The 25,709-nt window shown below is 38.7% G+C and overlaps 1 protein-coding gene across 1 annotated transcript; it reads left to right on the forward strand.

The window, feature by feature from the left end:
- The first annotated feature begins 13,157 nt into the window (after positions 1 to 13,157).
- Positions 13,158 to 24,689, forward strand: LOC130429963 (NACHT, LRR and PYD domains-containing protein 3-like). Its single transcript, XM_056758818.1, has 9 exons — positions 13,158 to 13,290; positions 13,366 to 13,404; positions 15,021 to 16,800; positions 16,913 to 17,086; positions 17,205 to 17,375; positions 23,375 to 23,545; positions 23,621 to 23,785; positions 23,873 to 23,919; positions 24,096 to 24,689. Exons 1-9 carry the CDS (start codon positions 13,158 to 13,160, stop codon positions 24,653 to 24,655), a joined length of 3,240 nt encoding a protein of 1,079 aa, XP_056614796.1. The 3' UTR covers positions 24,656 to 24,689.
- Positions 24,690 to 25,709: the final 1,020 nt, after the last annotated feature.

Genomic DNA, 25,709 nt, shown 5'->3' on the forward strand with positions numbered 1-25,709 from the left:
TGAACTCTTTTGTGCTCTTTTACTCTGTTTATATATGATCACATATGACACACATGAACTCTGTTGTGCTCTTTTACTCTGTTTATATATGATCATATATGACACACATGAACTCTGTTGTGCTCTTTTACTCTGTTTATAAATGATCATATATGACACATGTGAACTCTGTTGTGTTCTTTTACTCTGTTTATATATGATCACATATGACACACCTGAACTCTGTTGTGCTCTTTTACTCTGTTTATATATGATCATATATGACACATGTGAACTCTGTTGTGTTCTTTTACTCTGTTTATATATGATCACATATGACACACCTGAACTCTGTTGTGCTCTTTTACTCTGTTTATATATGATCACATATGACACACCTGAACTCTGTTGTGCTCTTTTACTCTGTTTATATATGATCATATATGACACACGTGAACTCTGTTGTGCTCTTTTACACTGTTTATATATGATCATATATGACACACATGAACTCTGTTGTGCTCTTTGACTCTGTTTATATATGATCATATATGACACACATGAACTCTGTTGTGCTCTTTTACTCTGTTTATATATGATCATATATGATACACATGAACTCTGTTGTGTTCTTTTACTCTGTTTATATATGATCATATATGACACACATGAACTCTGTTGTGCTCTTTGACTCTGTTTATATATGATCATATATGACACACATGAACTCTGTTGTGCTCTTTTACTCTGTTTATATATGATCATATATGACACACCTGAACTCTGTTGTGCTCTTTTACTCTGTTTATATATGATCATATATGATACACATGAACTCTGTTGTGTTCTTTTACACTGTTTATATATGATCATATATGACACACATGAACTCTGTTGTGCTCTTTTACTCTGTTTATATATGATCATATATGACACACCTGAACTCTGTTGTGCTCTTTTACTCTGTTTATATATGATCATATATGACACACCTGAACTCTGTTGTGCTCTTTTACTCTGTTTATATATGATCATATATGACACACCTGAACTCTGTTGTGCTCTTTTACTCTGTTTATATATGATCATATATGATACACATGAACTCTGTTGTGTTCTTTTACACTGTTTATATATGATCATATATGACACACCTGAACTCTGTTGTGCTCTTTTACTCTGTTTATATATGATCATATATGATACACATGAACTCTGTTGTGTTCTTTTACACTGTTTATATATGATCATATATGACACACCTGAACTCTGTTGTGCTCTTTTACTCTGTTTATATATGATCATATATGACACACCTGAACTCTGTTGTGCTCTTTTACTCTGTTTATATATGATCATATATGACACACATGAACTCTGTTGTGCTCTTTTACTCTGTTTATATATGATCATATATGACACACATGAACTCTGTTGTGCTCTTTTACTCTGTTTATATATGATCATATATGACACACATGAACTCTGTTGTGCTCTTTTACTCTGTTTATATATGATCATATATGACACACATGAACTCTGTTGTGCTCTTTTACACTGTTTATATATGATCATATATGACACACATGAACTCTGTTGTGCTCTTTGACTCTGTTTATATATGATCATATTTGACACACGTGAACTCTGTTTTGCTCTTTTACTCTGTTTATATATGATCATATATGACACACATGAACTCTGTTGTGCTCTTTCACTCTGTTTATATATGATCATATATGACACACCTGAACTCTGTTGTGCTCTTTTACTCTGTTTATATATGATCATATATGACACACATGAACTCTGTTGTGCTCTTTGACTCTGTTTATATATGATCATATATGACACACGTGAACTCTGTTGTGCTCTTTTACTCTGTTTATATATGATCATATATGACACACGTGAACTCTGTTGTGCTCTTTTACTCTGTTTATATATGATCATATATGACACACATGAACTCTGTTGTGCTCTTTTACTCTGTTTATATATGATCACATATGACACACGTGAACTATGTTGTGCTCTTTTACTCTGTTTATATATGATCATATATGACACACGTGAACTCTGTTGTGCTCTTTTACTCTGTTTATACATGATCATATATGACACACATGAACTCTGTTGTGCTCTTTTACTCTGTTTATATATGATCATATATGACACACATGAACTCTGTTGTGTTCTTTTACTCTGTTTATATATGATCATATATGACACACGTGAACTCTGTTGTGCTCTTTGACTCTGTTTATATATGATCATATATGACACACGTGAACTCTGTTGTGCTCTTTTACTCTGTTTATATATGATCATATATGACACACGTGAACTCTGTTGTGCTCTTTTACTCTGTTTATATATGATCATATATGACACACATGAACTCTGTTGTGCTCTTTTACTCTGTTTATATATGATCACATATGACACACATGAACTATGTTGTGCTCTTTTACTCTGTTTATATATGATCATATATGACACACGTGAACTCTGTTGTGCTCTTTTACTCTGTTTATATATGATCATATATGACACACATGAACTCTGTTGTGCTCTTTTACTCTGTTTATATATGATCATATATGACACACGTGAACTCTGTTGTGCTCTTTTACTCTGTTTATATATGATCATATATGACACATTAATCACATTAATCATCTGAACAGCCTAGAAGTAGTCAAGCCCCGTCACCTCCATTCTCTGGGGGGTATGATCAGGGTCTGGACACACACTGAGCTCAGAGCCCTCGCCCCGGGACAGCTCGACATTATCTGTAAGATGAACTCGTGACTTCACTGTTTCTCTCTACAGAAATACATAGAAAATAGAGACGAGGACAGAAACATTGACAGATAATTCATTAACATAAAACATTAGATATAAATTAAATGTAATATTAAATGATTGACATTATTGGTTTATTACCATAACTTGTTCTTTGTAAATTAATGTTTCTTTGTTAGAAATAAATCAAGTAATGATCATTTAAGGTTGAAACATGAATGTAGATTTGACATCAAGTGCTGAATGTGTCTGTAGAATAAGAATTCAATGTCTCATTTCATGTTTCTGTCTTCACTGATCTTCTGTCTCTCCTGTAAGAGGTGAATGAGTGTCAGTCAAGACTTTTCTTTCATCTTCTCTCTGAATATATCAACAAATCAAATGATTCTTGACTCCTATGAGTTGCCTTATTTACTTTCTATTACTGCCAAACGAATTGTTTCTTACATTCACTGATTTACTTGTGTGTGTATTCTTTGGTTATAAGAACGTTATTCAAAAAGTTTTTAGAACGATTCATTCTATTGTTATATTAATGTTCTTAGAACGTTTTTCTAACGTTCCCAGCAAGTTTTGAAAACAATATATTTGAATGTTCTTAGAACGTTCAAAACCTCCAGTTTTTTAGACGTTGTATTAACGTTATTGTTTGGTTATAATAACGTTATAAAAAAACGTTTTTAGAACATTACAGTCTCTCGTTATAAAAATGTTCTAAGAACTTTGAAACATTTTTAGAAATTTCCATCCCCATTATATTATGGTTTTCTTTTATGCCAAAAATGTTTAGGATATTAAGTAAAGATCATGTTTCATGAAGATGTTTTGTACATGTCCTACTGTAAATATATCAAAACTTTATATTTGATAAGTAATAAGCAATATTAGGGACTTCTTTTAGACAACATCATTTTCTCAATATTGGGATTTTCAAATAGTTGCATCCCAAATATTGTCCAATCCTAACAAACCATACATAAATGAAAAGCTTTTTTCTCAGATGATGTAACGAGTATGGATACAAAACCAATGACATGTACAAAGAATCAATTAAATGTATACTTTATATTCTATTTTGTTTATATTATAATTAACCCTGCAGTTCACACAGTATTTTTAGCTCACATCTATATGAAACACATGAAATGATTAGTAAGAGTTATGGATATGTGTTTTTTTAAGTTATTTTTTTTTAAAATAAATAACTGTTATGTTTGCTTTGATTTCAGTTGATCAACTTTGACGTTCAATAAATAACTGTAGACAGGTACAGATTAATGCATGGGCCTACTGGGCATGACCAGCAGGGGGTCCTGGCAAATTTAATATGTGCACATTTTTTTTTAATCAGTAAAATAGCGCTGAATAATGTGGAATAAAGGGATTATTTTAGCAGCTGTGGAAGTATTAATGTTTTACTAAAACAATCTGAACTGAAACTAAAACGGAAACTGACTAAACATTTATAAAAAAACGTCTTTAACATCACACCACTAGATGCCGCTATTAAATTACAAATCTTTTCTAAACCTATTGGCCCATTTCATAAAAAGTTAGAGAGTTGATTGAATCATACTGATAATTTAAAAATGACAAATGTCTGTGTGGGCCATATTTTAAAACAAGAGAAATTTCGTCCTCACATCATGTTGCCCTCAGCTGCTTAAAGTTTTTTTGTGTTGCTCCTATAAAATAGAATAACAATCTCTGATCAGATAAATACTCCCTTTATGTTCACACAGTAAAACAAAACTTTTTAATGACCCTAAAATGACACAAGTTAGGACAAAACTTGCCTATTACTAAGTGGCATATTTGTAGGTCTTGGAAGGCCTGTTTATGTTTCTTTCAGACTGTAGGCCCCCAAGACCTCATTTAAGGCAATTTTGCAAAACCTTTTTGCGGACTGCAGCACCAAGGATTTAAGCCCCCAAGGGATCAAAGGTAGTTCATCAGTAAAAAATATAATAAATAGTTAATGCAATGAAGGAATTTAATTTAAAAAGTAAAGTGTGTTGAAAGAACGTTCATAAAGATTGATCTATAGCAAAATCTGAAGAATATATATATATCTGAAGAAAGCAGGGGATGAGAAGGAGAATAAGATGGAGAGAAGCACACATGTATTGATAACTCATTGTATCGGTACCTGATAAGGGTTGAAGACTAACAGATTGTAAAAATGAAACATTGTGTCCTAGTCCAGACCTGGTGCAGATTAACATTTTTAGGCCGGGAAATTGCACACTGCTAAATTAAGAAACCACATACCTATCTTTCAACCCTATTCTTTTATGCATTATACTTTTTGTTATATATCCATTTTTTCTCATCCCCGAAACTCAAACCATTATTTGATGACTTAAGATGGTACTTGTCAATAGCACAATTTTATGTTTGTATTTGGCAAGCTACAGAAATTATTTAAAGTAATTTGCCCACACGATCTTAACCAATATTGTTTTGCTCCTGTATGACATATCGCTTTATGGCTTCCTGAACTCTTTTTAAGTTAATTTGAATAAAAATGCAAAATGCTTAAAAATGACATAATGTTAATATATCATATGCACGTAAAAAGCAATGGATGCGTATAAATAGCAAGCCAAATACAAACATAAACTTGTACTCTAGATAGACAGTACAAGGAGATCGGGTAGAATATTAAAATAATTAAATTAATATTATAAATGTATGAGTAGTCCAATGATTCTAGGCAACCTGGAATTGTCCCCGTGCTCCATGTCCTTTCCAGGGCTGATAGTGGTGAGCTAAGCTGCCAGTACAAACGTCAATACATGTCTTCTTGATGATGCATAAGAAGCTATCTATGAGAACAACTAAGTTCACTTAATCGAGCAGATGAGTGGACTGTGTGGCAAACATATCTGCATTTCTTGCTTTGATCTACGTCAGAACCGACTTGAACCACCTGCTGGTGAAGCGGTCAGGCAGCAGGAAGAGATCATGGATTTGTAAGATCGGCGCTCTATTGCTTTTCCTCGGATTCCCGGATGTGAAACTTTGAATTTCAAGCCGAATTTGAACCAAAAAAAAGCCCTGAATTTGTGGAAGCGAATTTTTAAATCGAAATAATATGGACTGAAATTATCTGTCGAATATTAAAGGTTGTTTTTAAAACCAAGTTGAATTTTTTTAATGAATTTAATGAAATGATTTAATTTTTAGACGATGAAACGTAGTGCGAAATGTTTCAATTTGAAATATTCACTGCTTAAATGTATTTTCATGACGTCATAATGGGAGATTTAAGCAATTATAGAATTTTGTTTAAAAGAGTGAGGGAATATAATATAGTGTCAAATTGTAGAATGACAATATTGTTTTGTAAATAACAGGTGCTGATGCTAATCGAAGTCTGACTGAGATAAACACCCAAAACATGTTTAACACCACACACTCTTAAACACGATTACATTTACGAGGCTACTTATTTTTAAGTATTATCTTAGTAGGCTACTGCTATATGAGCAATTCGTTTTTGACAGTTTTTTTTTAAAAGCAATGAAATAAATGTCACTCAACGTTCAGGATCGAAGAACAGAAGAGCATCAAGAGATTCTTCATGTTGATGTTTCTCTGATGTTCTCTCAGACTGTTTGAGATCAGAGATACTGATGCACTGGACCGGTCTGACTGCGTCACTTGATCTCCGCAAAGGATGCTCCGCACGTCACTCAGTTTGAAGGTGTCCCGAAATAAACCCGAGACCTCAGAGAGCCACAAGGTGTCGCTAATGCGATGATTTTAATCATAACTGTGTTCAATCTAACAAAATCTTCGACCATATGGTCTGCCTCAATGTTACCTGTTAGATTAGTATAAAGTCCAAACACAAACTTATAGAAACTCTACTAGGACGTTGGACGGTCAATTTTCGTGAATATCCTATAGGGTCCCTGGTTATATACACTTTAATACACACGTTTTGTACTGAAACTTCAATGACATTTAAAGTGAATTACATTCAGTCACAAAATTCATGTTCATGGTGTCAACTTTAATGCACACCTTTTATATCTCTTATATTTATTACAACAAGCAATCAAATCACATGTAGATAGTTTTCATGGGCTCATTCATACATTATGTCAATATTTAAAGCTCAATAGCATTTAAAAGGAGTGACATAGACTTATAGAGACTTCCTCACACGCATCAGAAGTCGAAAAGAGGATCTTACTTATCGAGGAAGCTGCTAACTGAGCTACTACTGCAAAGTAAGTTTATAATTATATTCTATATGTCATAGTGATTTAATTCTTGTATGGTGTTCAATTTTTGGGTTAGGCCTACTATGTTTACAGGTCAAGTGGACCCACAAACATCGGTATTTTTATTTTTTGAAGCACGCTTGTATTGCAATAATTGCAACATGCAATTTTTAGATATTCAGACAGTATAGCCTGTGTGGTTAATATTAGTCGTTTGTCAAATATTTGTCTTGGGTAAATCAATTGAATTAAAAAGATACTGTTAAAAAATGCAAAACATAAAAAGTACTATCAAAGAAAAATTTGTAAGGGTAAATAAATATGTTTATAGTAAAATTATAAGGGATGAAAGCTTGGGTTTGAGTTTAAAATGGGTTTAAAGACATAAAAAGGAAGACCACAGTATTTAAAACGTGATTAAAGTTGTTAGTTTTTGATGCCGCACTGCTGCGATTGTGTCCTCGTGATTGTGCTAAACCGAAAGTATATTAAACACTTCACACACCGCTATTTCCTGTGACATTCAGACAAAGGTTCCTGCCGTAATGAGAGTAAACGCCAATTTTGGGTAAAAGTATGAATGTATGCCTAAAATATTTGGGTTTTTATATATATTTTATATCTTTCTATAGCCGAGATATGACATAAAACTGTTGTAGGACATCCGGTGTTTTCTGAAAGGAGTGCTTTTCTCGGCACAACACCAGAAAGAATGATGAGCTGAGTAATAAGTAAAACGAGAGTCCTTCATTAAATTGGAATGAAGTACAGCAATAGTAACTAAGGCCTATTTTAAATTACAGTAACGTTAGTGTTGCTTTTATAAGAAATCGTATCTCCTGATTAAAGTCCCAGTGAAATTAAAAATGACACTTCTTATTTTTTCATGAAATATTGCAGATTGCATAGTAAATAGCTTATCAATGTGGGTTATTTTCTTTTTACAATTCATGTACCTTCATATTCTCCAGTTAAAATCTGAAAATGCACTGCCGCCCTGAAATGGCGATCCATCTCAAATGACGTGCTCTATAGACGGATTGGGTCATCCTTTAACTCCTCCCCTTCAGCTGTCAGTCTGCTTGAAGCTTTATTTCAAAATCAATGCAACAGCTGTTTTACACATCCAATAAATTCGCATTGAAAAACGCAAGCCACGCCCACTAATTTTCTCCTTTGAAACTTATTTTCACACGGAAGTAAAAACCATCGAAGCTTCCGGTTCGCAGGCAATTTAATGCTACTTACCACAGTTTTTGTGATAATTCTGATTTTCCATACATCATGTCTTTGTTTAGATTCAACCATTTAATTTAAGTTGGATGTGTAGGGCTGTAAAGCAATAATACCAATGTCTATAAGATTCTGTGGAACAGTTGGTTTAGTCATTGGCCTAATTCATGTTTTTTGTGATCCAAACGTTGTTTCCCTTTCTGTCGGTCTCTCGACATTGTGTCGAGAACGACAGATGGGGTTCGCCCTTGAGAAGCAATCAACTCTGACCACTATAGAAAAGGTCAATGAAATTTGGCAAATTAAATTTGCATGCCGGTCCCCGCCCCCGGATGTCCGGTATAAAAGGAAGCCGGCGTGCAGCATTCATTTACCTTTTGTTCTTCAGAGCTTTCGCTCATGACTACGAACAAAACGAATTCAACTAATTCTTCTTCTACCTGCCGGACCTACAACGTAGAGCAGCGGATCGTCCCTACCTGCAGCGACCTTCCCCTGGGCATCTCAGTGGTTCAGGAGGTGTTAGAGATTTTTTTTGAAAAGGTCCTTTTCAGGACTGAGCATACTCCAGCACGGCATGTCCCCCTGTTCTCTTGGTTTCCGTACTCTCATCGAGGAGTCGGATGGACACGATAGCTGCGTCGAGTGTCTGGGCGTCCAGCACACTGAGGCAGCTTTCGTTGACACATCTTGGCCACACTGCGCCCACCCCGGGTGCCATTTTTTTCCCGGAGAAGCTATGTAAACTTGTGGTCCAGGAGAGACAACCCAGGCTGTACCTTGCGCAGGTGGGTGACACTGAGAAAGTAAGCTTTCTCGATGCACCCGTCTTGCAGGGTGGGTTGTTGGTAACACTGTTGAGGACTGCGCTCAGCAGTTTTTGATGGTGAAGAAGCAGACAGTGGCAATTAGCCACATTTTACTGCGCAGCGACTCAGCCGCCTAGAGGCCTCCGAGATCCCGTGTGATGTCTGCCTCCCGGCGGCCAAGGACCCCTTTGACATCGGCTCAGGTTCCTGTGCCCCCACAGGCGGCACCCCGGAAGCGGAGGTTGAGGGGTAAACCTCCACCCCGTCAGTAACCTTCTCGCAAGAAGTGGCACTGATGGGAAGACCCCAGGGAGAACAGAATCGTGCCCGACCTTCACAGCCGCGGCTCTGATCGGTCGGTACGGGACGGCTCCTGCCTCGTCACCAAAGCCGGATCCTTTTCAGGGCCTGCCGCCCACTTATTCACAGAGGGTTACAGCCAGCACCAAATCGTTCCCAAGAAAGACAGCCGGTTGCGCCCCAAAAGTCTGCGTACCCTGAACAAAGCACCTTCACAAGCTGCTGTTCAGGATGCTCATGCATAGGCGCATCCTGACATTGATCAGGTGTCAGGATTGGTTTTGTGGCAAACGACCTGTTCTCCCTTTCGGTCTGTCCCAGCCGCCCTACCTCCCTGAGGTGTGCGGGTACTAAACTGTCTCAACGACGGGCTTATCTTGGCACACTCGCGAGATCTGTTATGTACACAAAGGGACCTTGTGCTCCGGCACCTAGATCGATTGGGACTACAGGTCAACCAAGAGAAGGCCAAGCTCTCCCCAGTGCAGAGCATCCTCTTTCTCGATATGGAACTCAACTCTGTCACCATGTTGGCGCGACTGTCTGCAGCACGCGCCCAGTCAGTGTTGAACTGCCTGGAAGACTTCAGGCAAGCAGCGGTCCCCCTGAAACAATTCAGAGGCTCCTGGGAAACATTGCGTCCTCGCGGGGGTAGTACCCCTCGGGTTGATGCACATGAGACCGCTCCAACACTGGCTTCAGAGTCGAGTTCCAAGGAGAGCATGGCACACCGGCAGCACGCGCATGGTCATGACGCCCTGCTGCCGACGCACCATAACCCACTGGTCTTCCATGACCTTTCGACGGACTAAGGTCCCTCTGGGCAAGTTACGAGGCAAGTCGTGGTGACGACAGATGCCTCCCTGCAGGGGTGCGGTGCAGTGTGTAAGGAGCATGCAGTAGCGGGACGATGGACGAACCCCTGCCTGCGCTGGCATATCAATTGTCAAGAGTTGAGGGCTGTGCTACTTGCACTATGCAGGCTGCGGCCTCTCGTGCAGGACAAGCATGTGCTGGTCCGAGGACAGCACTACAGCTATGACATAAATCAAATCGTCAGGGTGGCGTATGCTCACGGCAGCTAACACGACTTGCTCTACGCCCCCTCCGGTGGAGTCAACAGGTGACCCGTTCCCTGCGGGCCACACACATCCCGGCCAAACTGAACCAGAGAGCCGACGCGCTTTCTCGTCAGTATACGCAGACACTACGCAGGGTCAGGGAAGAGGAGTACCAGGTATTATTAGTTGCGCCACACTGGCCCAACCGCACTTGGCTTTCAGAGCTGAGGCTCTGGACAATAACTCCCCCTGGCCCATTCCCCTGACAGAGGACCTGCTCTCTCAGGGGAAGGGCACGTTTTGGCATCCCAGATCAGACCTCTGGAAAACCCATGTCTGGTCTCTAGATGGGACCAGAAGATCCTGAGTTGGCTACTCTCCCGCTATGGCCGAGACCATCACCCAGGCTAGGGCCCATCTACTAGGTGGTTTTACGCCTCTAGACGGCACCCCTTCTCGTCCTGGTGTCTCTCTCAACGAGAAAGACCTGACAAGTAAGACGGCCCTCTTGATGGCGCTCGCTTCCTTCAAGAGGGTAGGGGACCTCCAAGCATTCTTTGTGTCCCCGGATTGCCTTGAATTCGGCCCTGGAAACTCTTACATTTACATTACATTTAGTCATTTAGCAGACGCTTTTATCCAAAGCGACTTACATAGAGTTAGGGAGCAACAAGCAATATGTCATACAGGAGCCATTATACACGAGGTGCCAATACAAAGTTACTAGTTTAACAAAAGCTAGACCACTACCTGTTGAGAGAAAGGGTTAGGCTACTGAGTTTTTTTTTTTTTTAATTTATTTGTCTGTCAGATATTCACAGAAGAGTTGGGTTTTGAGTAGTTTTTTTAATGTTGTGAGAGATGTGGCTGACCGGACAGAGTTAGGAAGAATGTCCCACAAGGAAGGAGTTGTGAAGTGGAATGAGCGGGAAAGCGATTTACTGTCCTTATGAGAAGGCAATACAAGACACCGCTGGTTTGCTGAACGCAGGGATCTTGGTGGGGTGTAGGGTTGCAGGAGGGTGTGAAAGTAACCCGGTGCAGATCCAGTGATAGTCCTGTAGGCAAGCATAAGTGACTTGAATCTGATGCGGGCTTCGATGGGCAGTCAGTGGAGAGAGATGAAAAGGGGTGTCACATGAGCCCTTTTGGGCTTTTGGAAGACGAGGCGTGCTGCTGCGTTCTGGACCAGCTAGAGCGGTTTGATAGCCTTTGCAGGAAGACCAGCAAGGAGAGCATTGCAGTAGTCCATGAGATAAGGTCTAACCTTTCTAATGTTGAATAAGGCGTATCGGCATGACCGTGTTGTCTTTGCAATGTGATCATTGAAGGACAGCTGTTCATCAAATATGACTCTGAGGTTCCTGGCTGTTTTGGAAGGAGTGATTGTGGTATTGCCAAGATGGATGTTGAGATCATGTTGCACCGTAGGGTGCGCCGGAAACACAAGTAGTTCAGTCTTGGCCGGGTTCAGCTGGAGGTGATGCCCTTTCATCCAAGCTGAGATGTCCTTGAGGCAAGCTGTAATGCGAGCTCCTACAGTGGTATCGTCTGGTTAAAATGAGATGTAGATCTGGGTGTCATCAGCATAACAGTGATACGAGAAGCCATGAGCCTGTATGAAGGGTCCCAAGGATCTCATGTAGATGGACTCTTGCGTTATGTTGAGACCCAGGCCTCGATGCGTGCCCAAAAGTTCCCACTACTCCCTTGCGGGGCCAAGTGGTGAACTTGCAGGCGCTCCCCATCGGAGAGGAAGACCCAACCCCATCCATGTTGTGTCCAGTCCGCGCACTGCGCCTCCACCTGGAAGGCTGTCTCCAAGCAGAGGCTGGCGCACTGGGTCGTGGATGACGTTACGACGGCATATCGATCTCAGAATCTCCCATGCCAATTGGCAGTGAGGGCTTCCACGGGGTATAGCCACCTCCTGGGCACTGGCCAGAAGCGCTTCTCTAGCAGACATCTGTAGAGGTGCGGGTTGGGCTACGTCCAAACACCTCGCAAGGGTTAACCACCTTCGCGTAAACCTGGTGTCAGCCCACGTCCTGCGTGGCGACATCTAGGACTGGCATCCGGGAGACCGGCATGCAAATTTAATTAGCCAAATTTCATTGGCCTTTTCTATAGTAGTCAGAGTTGATTGGTTCTCAAGGGCGAACCCCATCTGTCGTTCTCGACACAACGTTTCGTTCCCTCCATCAGGGAACTGAGGTTACATCCGTAACCAAGACATTTTGTATCACTGTTATGGTTTAAAGGAGATTACAAAAAGAAGAATAGATGGATTTGTATAATTACAGGGTGTGTCTGCACACTCGCTGGCGACTCAATATCTGTTTGATAAACATTTAAAAGTGCATTTTCTGAGATAGAGGCCCTTAAATGAAGGGATAGTTCGTCCCAAAATGAAAATTATGTCATAATTTACTCACCCCAAACCTGCATACAGAATCTTTGTTATGTAGAACACGAAAGAAGATATTTTAAAAAACGTTGAAAACTAAACAGTTTTGGGACACCATTGACTACCATTGTAGATTTTGTCCACTTCTATAGTAGCCAATGGTGCACCAGAGCTGTTTATTTACAATCATTCTTCCAAATATCATTTTTGTGAACAACTATATTTATGCAGGTTTTGAACAATCTCAGGGCGAGTAAATGATGCTAGAATGCTTATCTTTGGGTGAACAAGCCCTTTAAGTAGCATGAATGAATCTCATTGTAAAATGTGTCTGCTGCAGATGAGTAAAGTCAGTGTTGATGTGAAGGCGGACACAAGTTCAGCTGTAAATGCTCCTGTGCTCACTGGAAACACTATAACAGGACCCGTGACCATCATCTGCGGCTCAAACACTGCAGGTACAATAAAACACAAACACAAATACAACATGATCAGTTTCACAGTGTTTTCATTCATCTTTTCTCTCTTCACAGAGCAGCAAAACTCCACAGAGAAGCGCACACAAGAACAAGGTGAATCAACACTAAACATCAGACTCTAACAGCACTTTACATTCTGTCCTGACTCACAGAAAACATGACTCAGTTAGTTACAGTAAAGTGTCGAGTGAATGAAACAGTCGACTTAGAGACTCTAACTTTAAACAATCCAGTTGAGTGTAAAAGGGATTTGTTGAATCAGAACAGCATTACTATCATGACTTACTACACATCAGTTCAACTTTCGTCCATACGTCTTCAACTAATGCTTTGTTGGAAGTCACTAGCCTGTTTAAACTACATCATAAGGTTTGTTGCTCAGAGATGATCGGCTCATTTCACATGATACAGAAGAACTTGAGTGTATTTCAGTAAGAGCTTGTGTTCAACTACACAGAAATAAAACACTAGACTGACTCCTGGGGGGTATTGCACAAAACCAAGATAAGGGATTAAGCCGGTATATGTTGGGTATCCTGGCAGGATTTAGCCTCAAGTCGGTTGCATGAAAGCAGCTCAAACTTAACCCAGCCAAGTTACTATGGTGATTTATTCTCTGACGCTAGCCTGCTCCAGACCAGGCTAACAGACAGGCTAAAATTAATCCTAGTGATTCCACCGCCAGTGATTCCACTGCTGCATGCAAACACATTAATTCCTCACAGGTTTGGTTGCAGCATGTTCAGGTTCTTTCTAAGTATGTTGCATCATTGTAATTATCCTGTATTAAAATATTACATATATAGTAAATTTTAATTTAATTTAAATCCGTTGGTTGTTTGTAATTGCAACAGTCTTTCTATATTGATTCAATTGGAATTATTATTACTCAGGCCAAGTGTTATATTACTATGCTAATAAATAGTGCTTTTCAAATTGCCATCAGAGGTTTCATAAATATGTGTTTATTGCACTAATTGAGATTACAAAACTTAGATTTACTGGTGGGCCGCCCCCTGTGCCAGTTCTATGGGCTTTTTTTTAACTGCTACAATTCAACATGTCAGCAGACACCTAATTTATTCACCTCATTTGTTCTCTGTTATCTACTTTAAAGTCACTTACCAGCCTCAAAAATGTTCTTATATTTAATTTTAACTTGCTGCCAGATCCTTTTATGGCCAAACAAGTTGTTCTTTATGAAGGATAGAAAGATAAAATCGATAAAAACGTAACATGAGAAAAATAGATTAAATGACACACATTGTGGATAGTTGTTTACATTAGTTGATAAGTGGACTTCAATAGTAATTCATTTACTCCTTTATTTATTGCCTAATTATGACAGTTCCAGTGGAGCACTTTTTATTAACTGTACAGTTTTGGACTTCTTACGCATTGAGCCAGTCCGCTGTTGTCTGCCAGGCTTTCTCGCGTTATCTCGTCATTTAAAAAAAAGGTTCAGTGGTTGTACTGTTGTACAGCAGGTGGCGCTTTATTTTCTCACTTTTTATTTCCCTTAAATACATTTTATGCCCTATTTATTGAATCCACCCAATGTCATGATGTGTTGAACTGTTTCATGTGAGATTTGTTTCATTTTGTCTGTAATCCTCCATTAGAATAATTGAAATGTGTGAATAATGATGAACATGCTGATGTGAATAACATTTGTCTTGAATCATTTCTCTTTTCTTTTATGATAACAGAGACTTTAGGACTGAAAGAGTTTTTGAGAAGTCATAAGATATACATGAAGGAGAATTCAAAACGTATATTTGAGGGTATGAAGGAAAATGAAGCCGATCTGAATGAGATTTACACAGATGTGTTCATCACAGAGGGAGATATGAAAGAAGTCAACAGTGAACGTGAGATTCTGAAGATTGATGATGCCTTCAAAAACACAACCAAGACATCACAGGGCAAACACATCAAATGCAATGAGATATTTCAGTCACTGAGAGATAAGAAGAAGATTATTCTGACCAAAGGCGTCGCTGGAATTGGTAAAACAGTCTCTGTGCAGAAGTTCATTCTGGATTGGGCCGAGGGAACAGCCAATCAGGACGTAGACGCCATGTTTCTGTTTCCATTCAGAGAGATGAACCAGATTGAAGACAAAGTCAGTTTTCATGAGTTTCTGCTGGAATTTTATCCTGAAATGAAAACAACTGTAATAAAGTTAACAGAGAAATGTAATGTGGCGTTTATCTTTGACGGACTTGATGAGAGTCGCTTGAGTTTTAATTTTAAAAGTAGAAAACGGAGGAGTGTTGAGGAAAGATCAACTGTAGATGAAATGATTATAAATCTGATCAGAGGAGATCTGCTTCCATCATCTCTCATCTGGATCACATCAAGACCAGCAGCAGCCAATCAGATTCCTTCTAAGTTTGTAGGTTTGTTCACTGAGGTGAGAGGATTCACAGACCAGCAGAAAGAGGAATACTTCAGAAAGAGAATCAAAGATAAGAGTCAAGCTGATGAAATGATCAAACACATCAAGAGATCTCGTAGTCTCTACATCATGTGTCACATCCCCGTCTTCTGTTGGATCACAGCTTCAGTACTTCATGATATTCTCATCCAGAACAATGGAGAAAACATTGACACGACTCTCACTGAGATGTACATTCACTTTCTGCTGATTCAGATGAACATGAAGAACCAGAAGTATGATGAGGAAGATGAAGAAGACTATACAAAGCTCTTAGAATCCAATAAAACCACCATTCTGAAGTTGGCCAAGCTGGCGTTTGAGCAGCTGAAGAAAGAGAACATCATCTTCTATGAGAAAGATCTTAAAGAATGTGATATTGATGTGAGTAAAGATTCAGATTACACAGGAATGATCGCTGAGATCTTTAAGAAAGAATCTGTTCTTCACAAGACAAAAGTCTTCAGCTTTATTCATCTGAGCGTTCAAGAGTTTCTGGCTGCGCTGCACGTCTTCGTCTGCTACATGACCATCAACATGAAGGACCTTGAGTTTTTCATCACACCTAAGCAGGACACAATGATTTCTCTTCATGACATTCTGGAGAATGCCATTGATAAATCCACAGAGTGTGAGAGAGGACATCTGGATCTGTTTTTACGCTTTCTGATGGGCCTTTCACTGGAGTCTAGTCAGAAGCTTCTCAAAGGTCTGCTCACACGCACTGAAGACACCAGAGACAGCATCACGAAAACAACTCGATACATTCAACAATTACAGGATGATGATATCATCTCAGATGAAGCTTCAGTGAACCTGTTTTACTGTTTACTGGAGCTGAAGGATCAGTCATTATACGAGAGAATACAGAAATACTTACATCCAGATGATTCAGATTCAGTCACAAATCTCTCAGATTCAATGTGTACACTGATGATCTATGTGCTGCTCATGTCAGAGAACGTGCTGGATGAGTTCAACATGAACAGATATAAGACAAGGTATAAGCAGAGACTCGTTCCAGCTGTGAGATGTTGTAGACGAGCGATGTGAGTTCATTCAGTGTTTTTATAGCCTCTCAAAATAACAATATTCACTCTGTGAAAGTACAGGCTGTGAACGAACACTGGAATATAATCTAGATCAATCTTCTTCTCACAGATTGTCAGGGTCTGATCTAACAGCTGAGTCCTGTGAAGTTGTGTCTTCAGCTCTTCAGTTCTCAAAGTGTCCTCTGAGAGAGCTGGACCTGAGTAACAATGATCTGAAGGATTCAGGAGTGAAGCTGATCTCTGATGCTCTCAACACTCACAACTGTCAACTACACACACTGAGGTCAGACACTTTCACTGAAAAAAAAAAAATAATACATGAGAGTGTCTGTTATACACTAGATATGTTTTACAAACTGACATTTTTGACTTTTGTGTCATTGTGTTTTGTTTGTGTTTAGATTGTCTGGGTGTAATGTGACTGAAGAGTGTTGTGTAAGTTTGTCTTCATGTCTACAATCATCAACGTCTCTGAGAGAGCTGGACCTGAGTAACAATGATCTGAAGGATTCAGGAGTGAAGCTGATCTCTGATGCTCTTAAGACTCACAACTGTCAACTACACACACTGAGGTCAGACACTTTCACTGAAAATACAAAAAAATAATAAATGATAGAGTCTGTCATACACTAGATGTTCTGCACTTCAGCTGAAATGACTGTGTCATTTATTTTAATACATTGGTGTAAAAGAAACTTATTGTTATCAATAACTATATACAAACCAAAGCGTGTCATATTTTATATGTGTGTGTGAGTGTTTATAGATGTGTATGTACGCAGAGTTTATATGTATGTGTGAGTATTGTATAGGTGTGTTTGCACGCATCGATTTTATATGTATGCGTGAAAAAGTGTACATGCATACATAACTAACATAGGATGTATTGGTATGGATTTCACATTAGTGCGCACATGTTTTCATATGTGTTTGCTTGAACATCCAATAGTATACATGTATATGTGAGCAATGTATATGTGAATACATATGTATTCATAAGCATTGTTTCATTTAAACCATATATGGCTCCTTATAGTGATGCATTGACTTTAAACATCAGCATTACAGCAACTCAAGAATAGACTAAGACTACGTTCACACTGCCAGCCTTAATGCTCAATTCTGATTTTCTGTTCATCAATCATAGACTTTACTCTATCAGCTCACTCTATCAGCTCATTCTATCAGCTCACTCTATCAGCTCACTCTATCAGCTCACTCCATCAGCTCTCTCTATCAGCTCTCTCTATCAGCTCACTCTATCAGCTCACTCCATCAGCTCTCTCTATCAGCTCTCTTCATCAGCTCACTCCATCAGCTCACTCTATCAGCTCACTCTATCAGATCACTCTTTCAGCTCTCTCTTTCAGCTCTCTCTATCAGCTCACTCTATCAGCTCACTCCATCAGCTCTCTCTATCAGCTCTCTTCATCAGCTCACTCCATCAGCTCACTCTATCAGCTCACTCTATCAGCTCTCTCTATCAGCGCACTCACCCCTATTGAGGGGCGGGAGCGTTCCAGGTCCTATCCCCTGATATCTTATTTATCTGCTCAGGTAAACTCGTGAATACGTCACACGCAGCACGGTCAGAGTAAACATGTAGGCCAGTTTGTTAACACGTTAGGAGCTTATATTTTTAAAACGATGTGTAGCGAAGCCACAAAATTCACAAGCAAATGATAAGAAGAACAAGGAGCAGGGGAAAGGGCAAAACTTTAATCCAAGGCACTTTGTGGCGCAATTGCTGCCATTTCTGTACGGAGGTGTTTGTAGATGCGAAGTAGGAGACAGGAGTAGTGGGATTGTGATGTAAATAACTTTACTCAAATTGATTTCATGCACAATTTCAGGATGTCAAGGTCTACTTTATATCTGCCAGCGCCTCTCCAAAGCTCTCTCACGGCAAGACACTCTCACTCACCCACATGATGATCAAATCTAGCTCTTCACTGTCCCTCCTCTGACTAAACTCACTGCTCTCCTCCATGTTGTTACGATTAAACACGTGACACGGTAGGTCACACCGGCCCCGAATTATTACGCTGGTCGATGTAGAATGAATACTGATATGACCGTTCAGACTGAGGTCGCATTGCAGAACATCAGACCTGTATCTGATTTAGGACCACATATTGAAGTGGCTCAGATCAGATTTTAAAAGATCGGATTCCATGTGGTTAGTCCTGTTCACACCGACATGCAGTAAACAGATCCGGGTCACATATGAGCAAAATTGATTTTGGTGGCAGTGTGAACGTAGTCTATATGACAAATATGTGACTAAGTTTGTGAAAACCCAGCTGAAGTCATTTTTTGTGATTTACTGATTTCTATGTACAATCATCCTCCATGATGTAAAGAACATTCTGTGAAAATATCATCTTGATATCTTTAATATTGACTGAGTAAGACCTTGTCAGAGATTGAGATGATTGAACTCAAACACTGATGCTTGTTATCTGTGAATTAGATTTTGAGCCTTTAGTCTGGTTTTCACAGACTGGATCAAATGTTAAGATGTCTGAGCCGGTGGTCCAGTGAACTGTATGCTGACATGTTGTACAGCAGCACTTTGATCGACCTTAGTTTGAGTCCTGTCTCATTGTCCTGTTACCTGTCTCTCATCCCGTAACGTCCTGTCTCGCTAAACTGTCCTATCAAAATAAAAGCTGAAAAAGGCTAAAAAATCAAGTTAAAATAATTTGATTCAACTCAAAACATTTATGAATGCAGATTTATTTAACACTAGTTTTGTTTTGAGTTTGTCCAAAGTTTTTAATAAAATTATTCAGATTTTGTAACAGTCAGTTTTATACGTATGTCTTCAATTATATTTCTTTTGGTTGAGGATGATACGTGTTGAGTTACAGTGACATACATTCTTCACAAGGGAGTGGATGATGAGAGTAAAACTCAGTCTGTGAGCACAGGACCGTGATGAGCACTCACAAAATCATGTAAGACCTTTTTAAATTCAAATGTACTATAATGATATTCAATTCGATTTAATTTGATTTTATTTATAAACCATAATCAAAACAATAATAGTAATAGATGAGGAAAAATATACAAAAGACAGTATATTGTAAGTTTTTCTCTGTTCAATGTACACTGATGGACCTTCACAGAAATAAATACTATGTTAGATTGTCAGAAAAACCCTTGAGAGAGACCAGACTCAAGCGGGAGAGCCAGTTCTCCTCTGTCATATTAAAACAGCACTGCTGCAACTACAGAGAGAATGATGTCAACTGTTATTAACCCGCTGAGAAGTGAAAAGACAAAAGAACTTGTGCAGATAGAAATATTCTGGTAATATATGAGAATAATGTCTCCTGGACTCATTTAATTTGAGCTATCTCATAACATTGGAAGGGTCTACTGCTATAACCAGTTGTGTTGTGTTTAAAACAAATAAAGCAAATGCTTTAAATGGCATTTTAGAGAGCAGATCTACATGATATTGTCATTTATGATAACTTCAGATTTGAAATATAATGTTGTAGCTGTTTTTAACACACATTTTATATCAATAAAGTTCATGAAAACCTTTAACAATACAACAGCATTTATTAATACACATTACCAAACGATTTCTTGCATTGAAACATTAATATGTTCATTTAGAGATGACAAGCATATGAAAATACCGTTTTTTCAGATTGATGGTTTATTTAGCAACAGCTGCTCTGTTCAGTGCGTCATACTGTATGTCTTTGCCTCTGTAGGAGTCAGTGTCGTCTTTGAACATTTTTAGTCTGCTTGACGTGTTTTTATGGAGCGTTTCTATTGGGATTACATTGGTTCATGTTAACGCAGTTAGTGACGGATCAAAAACTAAGAGCCATGGTGACAAGATCCAGACTCAGAGACATAAAGTCACTATAGAGACGAGCAGACACACACAAACATGACTGACACAGGACCAGAGACTGTGTCCACACTGTCATCTCAACACAACTGAGACACAACTCCACTTCCTAACAGAATGCACAAAATACACAGATATATGGACAGCGTTCTCTGGAAGAATCAAGTCCATACACCAGATGTCTGAAAGTCTGTCAAATGATGACAAACTGGTGTGTCTGTGAGGAGAACACAAGGACTGATGTGTGTTAGCTGAAGGTCATAAAGCATCTGGCCTACACCACGTCTCAATCAGGTTGATGTAAACCGTCACTTTCCCAGGAGTTAGTAGCTGGAATATAGGAATACTACATGAAAAGAAGTGAGTTCTAGACCTTAGAAAGTAAAGCAGTAAAAGAGGTCTTATAGAGTCCAGCCGCTCTCACAGAGGTGTTAGAGACCCAGAGAACACCATCAGCTTTAACAGCTCATCTCAGTCTGAAATAGAGAAACTGAAATGATTTGAGACTGTCACTGAAAATATCTTTCAGGTTATAATGAGCACAATCACCTCAGGCTTTAAAACACAAGGTTTTATTATTACAGGGATCAAGGGAGAAAGACTTTTGGATTTGTGTTTCTCTGCATCATTAACACACATTAAAGCTGATTTATTACAATTAATTGTGAACCAAAAATGTTGAAAAGATTAAAGCATTCAGGAAGAGACACAGAAATATTATAAACAGAGCAAAATCTTGTCATCATAAAGAGAGATTTGACATGTGAGCTGAGTGTTTCGACCATTCTCAATGAATGCTGAGACTATATCCCAGATGACAGAAATGATTTCAGGGGGATTCTCTCACTTTCTGGTCCTTTGTTCTTTGGCATCGAGTCCAGGACCAGTTTCACTTCATCAAGGGACAATTGATCTCCTGATAGTGTTCATCAAGTTTAGGAAGAGGAAACTGCTGAAGGACAGATAGATGGAAGTGTTCAGAATAACTTTTAAAGCTCTGATTTATATCTCAGGGTTGGGTGCAGAAGACCCCGTCTCTCTTTACAACATGTATGTTTGCTCTAGATTTCATCTGTTTGATCCGTCATCCAATCATTTACTTGACCTCTCACCAATGAAATCATGAGATTGCCTCATGTGATGTTGAATGAATTCAGCTCTGTGTTGATGGATCAAACTATAGATATGACTCGCAGATCTTATGGATGCAAAGAGTCCAGTTTCACCTGATCTGACTAAATCTGTACTTAAATATCAACTCTGTTGTGAGTTAATAATTCAAATCAACCACAAGATAGATACAGAAGAGAAGAACTGCTGCGTGACACCAAGTGATGTGAATAAAATGAAAAGTTGTGCTTAAATGCTCAGTTTAGTTTCGTCTGACTAGAAACAGATTCAATATGTATTATTATACCACACAAGAATGAGCTTTTAAAACATTGTCTCGTGACGTTATCATGAACCTTGAGATGGAGACACAATACAGCACCCGACATAAGATTCAACAAGATTAAAAATAAGGGCAAAATGTGACAAATAATAAGAATAAGAGTGAATAATAACATGATCAAATAAATGAATGAATATAAAGATTATGATAAAGAAATGTACTAAAATACAACTTAGTAAATATATAATGGTATTAATGATCAATGCAATGAAATAAGAAGCAAATGTATGTTTCTGATCAGATCTATGGGTGTAAAAGTGTGATCTTTAGCTCAGATTTAAGTGCAGGTCATTTTTCTCTCTTTGTTTGATAGAAAGTGTTTTTAAGGTCCTGTTCCACCTCCTGAACTCGTCTCTTCAGTTCATTTCTTTGGCCGCTCGTAGATTTCTGAGGAAAAGAAGTAAAAAAACACACATTTCCCTCTAATAGAATATTTAGTTACATCCCATAAGGACGGAGGATTATTTAACAAGTGAATAAACTCGACTAGAGAAGAACGCAGGTGTGATCAAAGTTCTTGATTGTGGAGTAAAGATCGATTAAATCTCTAACAGATTCATTTAGAAACGAAACAGCGTTGTGTGTTGTTCAGAGTAGCACAACAATTCTGCTTTGTTTAGAATGATTTGAATCATTGAAATAGTGAGAAAACAGTCATTGCTTACAATATGACAATGAAATCTAATAATAGTTTCTTGTTTATTGAATTGTAGAACATCAGTCACTTTTACAATTGTGATTATATTAGGAATCATTGATATTAGGTGTCATTCTACATTGCTTTTTGCGTCCTTAAAAGGCAAAACATAAGGAGACGGCGCTTAAAATGGTGATTAATGGAGAAAATCTTCAACACTAGAAATGTATATTTTCTTAGAAAAATGTGATTTGTGGTTCTTGGCAAACAGCGGCACTGGGCATTCACTGAGGTGAAGAAACCGAAAGCCACGATCTAATCTAACCAATCGCCGTGTCTGTAAAATGTTTTGATGCAGAGATATACGTCTGGCTAAACGGATGCTAGGCTAACATGTTTGGTTGCTATGGGCGTGGCTTAGTATAATGTTGTGTGTGTGATACTGATTGGTTGCCTGAGTGAAAAGAGCCCACCCCCTCGTCTCTAAGTGATTGCACTGCAAAGTTATTCAACATAAGAGATATATAATGTCTTATATATACACTAGATGTTATTTACATACTGACTTTTGTGTCTTTTTCTGTCATTGTGTTTTGTTTGTGTTTAGATTGTCGTGGTGTAATGTTACTGAAGAGTGTTGTGTAAGTTTGTCTTCATGTCTACAATCATCAACGTATCTGAGAGAGCTGGACCTGAGTAACAATGATCTGAAGGATTCAGGAGTGAAGCTGATCTCTGATGCTCTCAAGACTCACAACTGTCAACTACACACACTGAGGTGTTTCTCTCTACACACTGATCTCACAAAAGAAAAGTGAAAAGTGTGTTGACATGTTGATGTGTGTGTTTGTAGGTTATCAGGTTGTATGGTGACAGATGAAGGTTGTTGTTCTTTGGCTTCAGCTCTGAGTTCACAGTCGTCACACCTGAGAGAGCTGGATCTGAGCTACAATCACCCACAACACACAACACTTCAGCTGCTCTCTCACACACTCAATGATCCAAACTACACAATCAAGTATGACACACAACATACACATGATTCACACACACCAGACCAATGTCACATCATGTTTCTGTCTTTTATGTGTGTGTGTTTGTGTAGTGTGAGTCATGGAGGAGAGAGAAGAATTAGAGCAGGACTACACAAATGTAAGTCTACACACACACACACACCTGACACACACGCACACACACGCACACACACCTACACACACACACACACACACACACACAGAGACACCTTAAACACATACCCACCTGACACACACAGATTGATTTAATGATTGTTGTGTTGTTGTGTTATCAATGTGTCTTCTTGTGTTCAGATGTTTGTTATCTCACACTGGATCTAAACACAACACACATTGAACTCAAAGTGTCTGAAGAGAACAGAAAGATGACACGTGTGAGAGAGTGTCAGTCGTATCCTGATCATCCAGACAGATTTGATGTGTATCCTCAGGTGTTGTGTAGAGAGAGTCTGACTGGACGCTGTTACTGGGAGACTGAATGGAGCGGATCATTTGTTCTTATATCAGTGTCATATAAAAGCATTGAGAGGAAAGGAGAGAGTTATGATTGTGTGTTTGGACAGAATGTAAAATCATGGACTCTGATCTGCTCTGATGACACATTCACTGCATATCATAATAATAATCTAACAGACATTGGTGTTTCTCCAGGTGTTTGTAAGAGAGCAGGTGTGTATGTGGACCAGTCGGCCGGCACTCTGTCCTTGTACAGTATCTCTGACACACACACACTCACACACTTACACACATACACAACATTCACTGAGCCTCTCTGTGCTGGATTTGGTGTGTTTGATTATAACTCCTCAGTGAGTCTGTGTGACATAAACAGCCTCTATAGAGCCTCCTGTTAAACACAAAAGAGACACACACATGACCATGATCACATATGACACACGTGAACTCTGTTGTGCTCTTTTACTCTGTTTATATATGATCATATATGACACACATCAACTCTGTTGTGTTCCTTTACTCTGTTTATGTATGATCATATATGACACACATGAACTCTGTTGTGCTCTTTTACTCTGTTTATATATGATCACATATGACACACCTGAACTCTGTTGTGCTCTTTTACTCTGTTTATATATGATCATATATGACACACGTGAACTCTGTTGTGCTCTTTTACTCTGTTTATATATGATCATATATGACACACATGAGCTCTGTTGTGCTCTTTTACTCTGTTTATATATGATCACATATGACACACATGAACTCTGTTGTGCTCCTTTACTCTGTTTATGTATGATCATATATGACACACATGAACTCTGTTGTGCTCTTTTACTCTGTTTATATATGATCATATATGACACACGTGAACTCTGTTGTGCTCTTTTACTCTGTTTATATATGATCACATATGACACACATGAGCTCTGTTGTGCTCTTTTACTCTGTTTATATATGATCACATATGACACATATGAAATCTGTTGTGCTCTTTTACTCTGTTTATGTATGATCATATATGACACACGTGAACTCTGTTGTGCTCTTTTACTCTGTTTATATATGATCATATATGACACACGTGAACTCTGTTGTGCTCTTTTACTCTGTTTATATATGATCATATATGACACACGTGAACTCTGTTGTGCTCTTTTACTCTGTTTATATATGATCACATATGACACACATGAGCTCTGTTGTGCTCTTTTACTCTGTTTATATATGATCACATATGACACACATGAAATCTGTTGTGCTCTTTTACTCTGTTTATATATGATCATATATGACACACGTGAACTCTGTTGTGCTCTTTTACTCTGTTTATATATGATCATATATGACACACGTGAACTCTGTTGTGCTCTTTTACTCTGTTTATATATGATCATATATGACACACATGAACTCTGTTGTGCTCTTTTACTCTGTTTATATATG

This window comes from Triplophysa dalaica, chromosome 10 (assembly GCF_015846415.1).
Source record: "Triplophysa dalaica isolate WHDGS20190420 chromosome 10, ASM1584641v1, whole genome shotgun sequence".
Classification (NCBI taxonomy): Eukaryota; Metazoa; Chordata; class Actinopteri; order Cypriniformes; family Nemacheilidae; genus Triplophysa; species Triplophysa dalaica.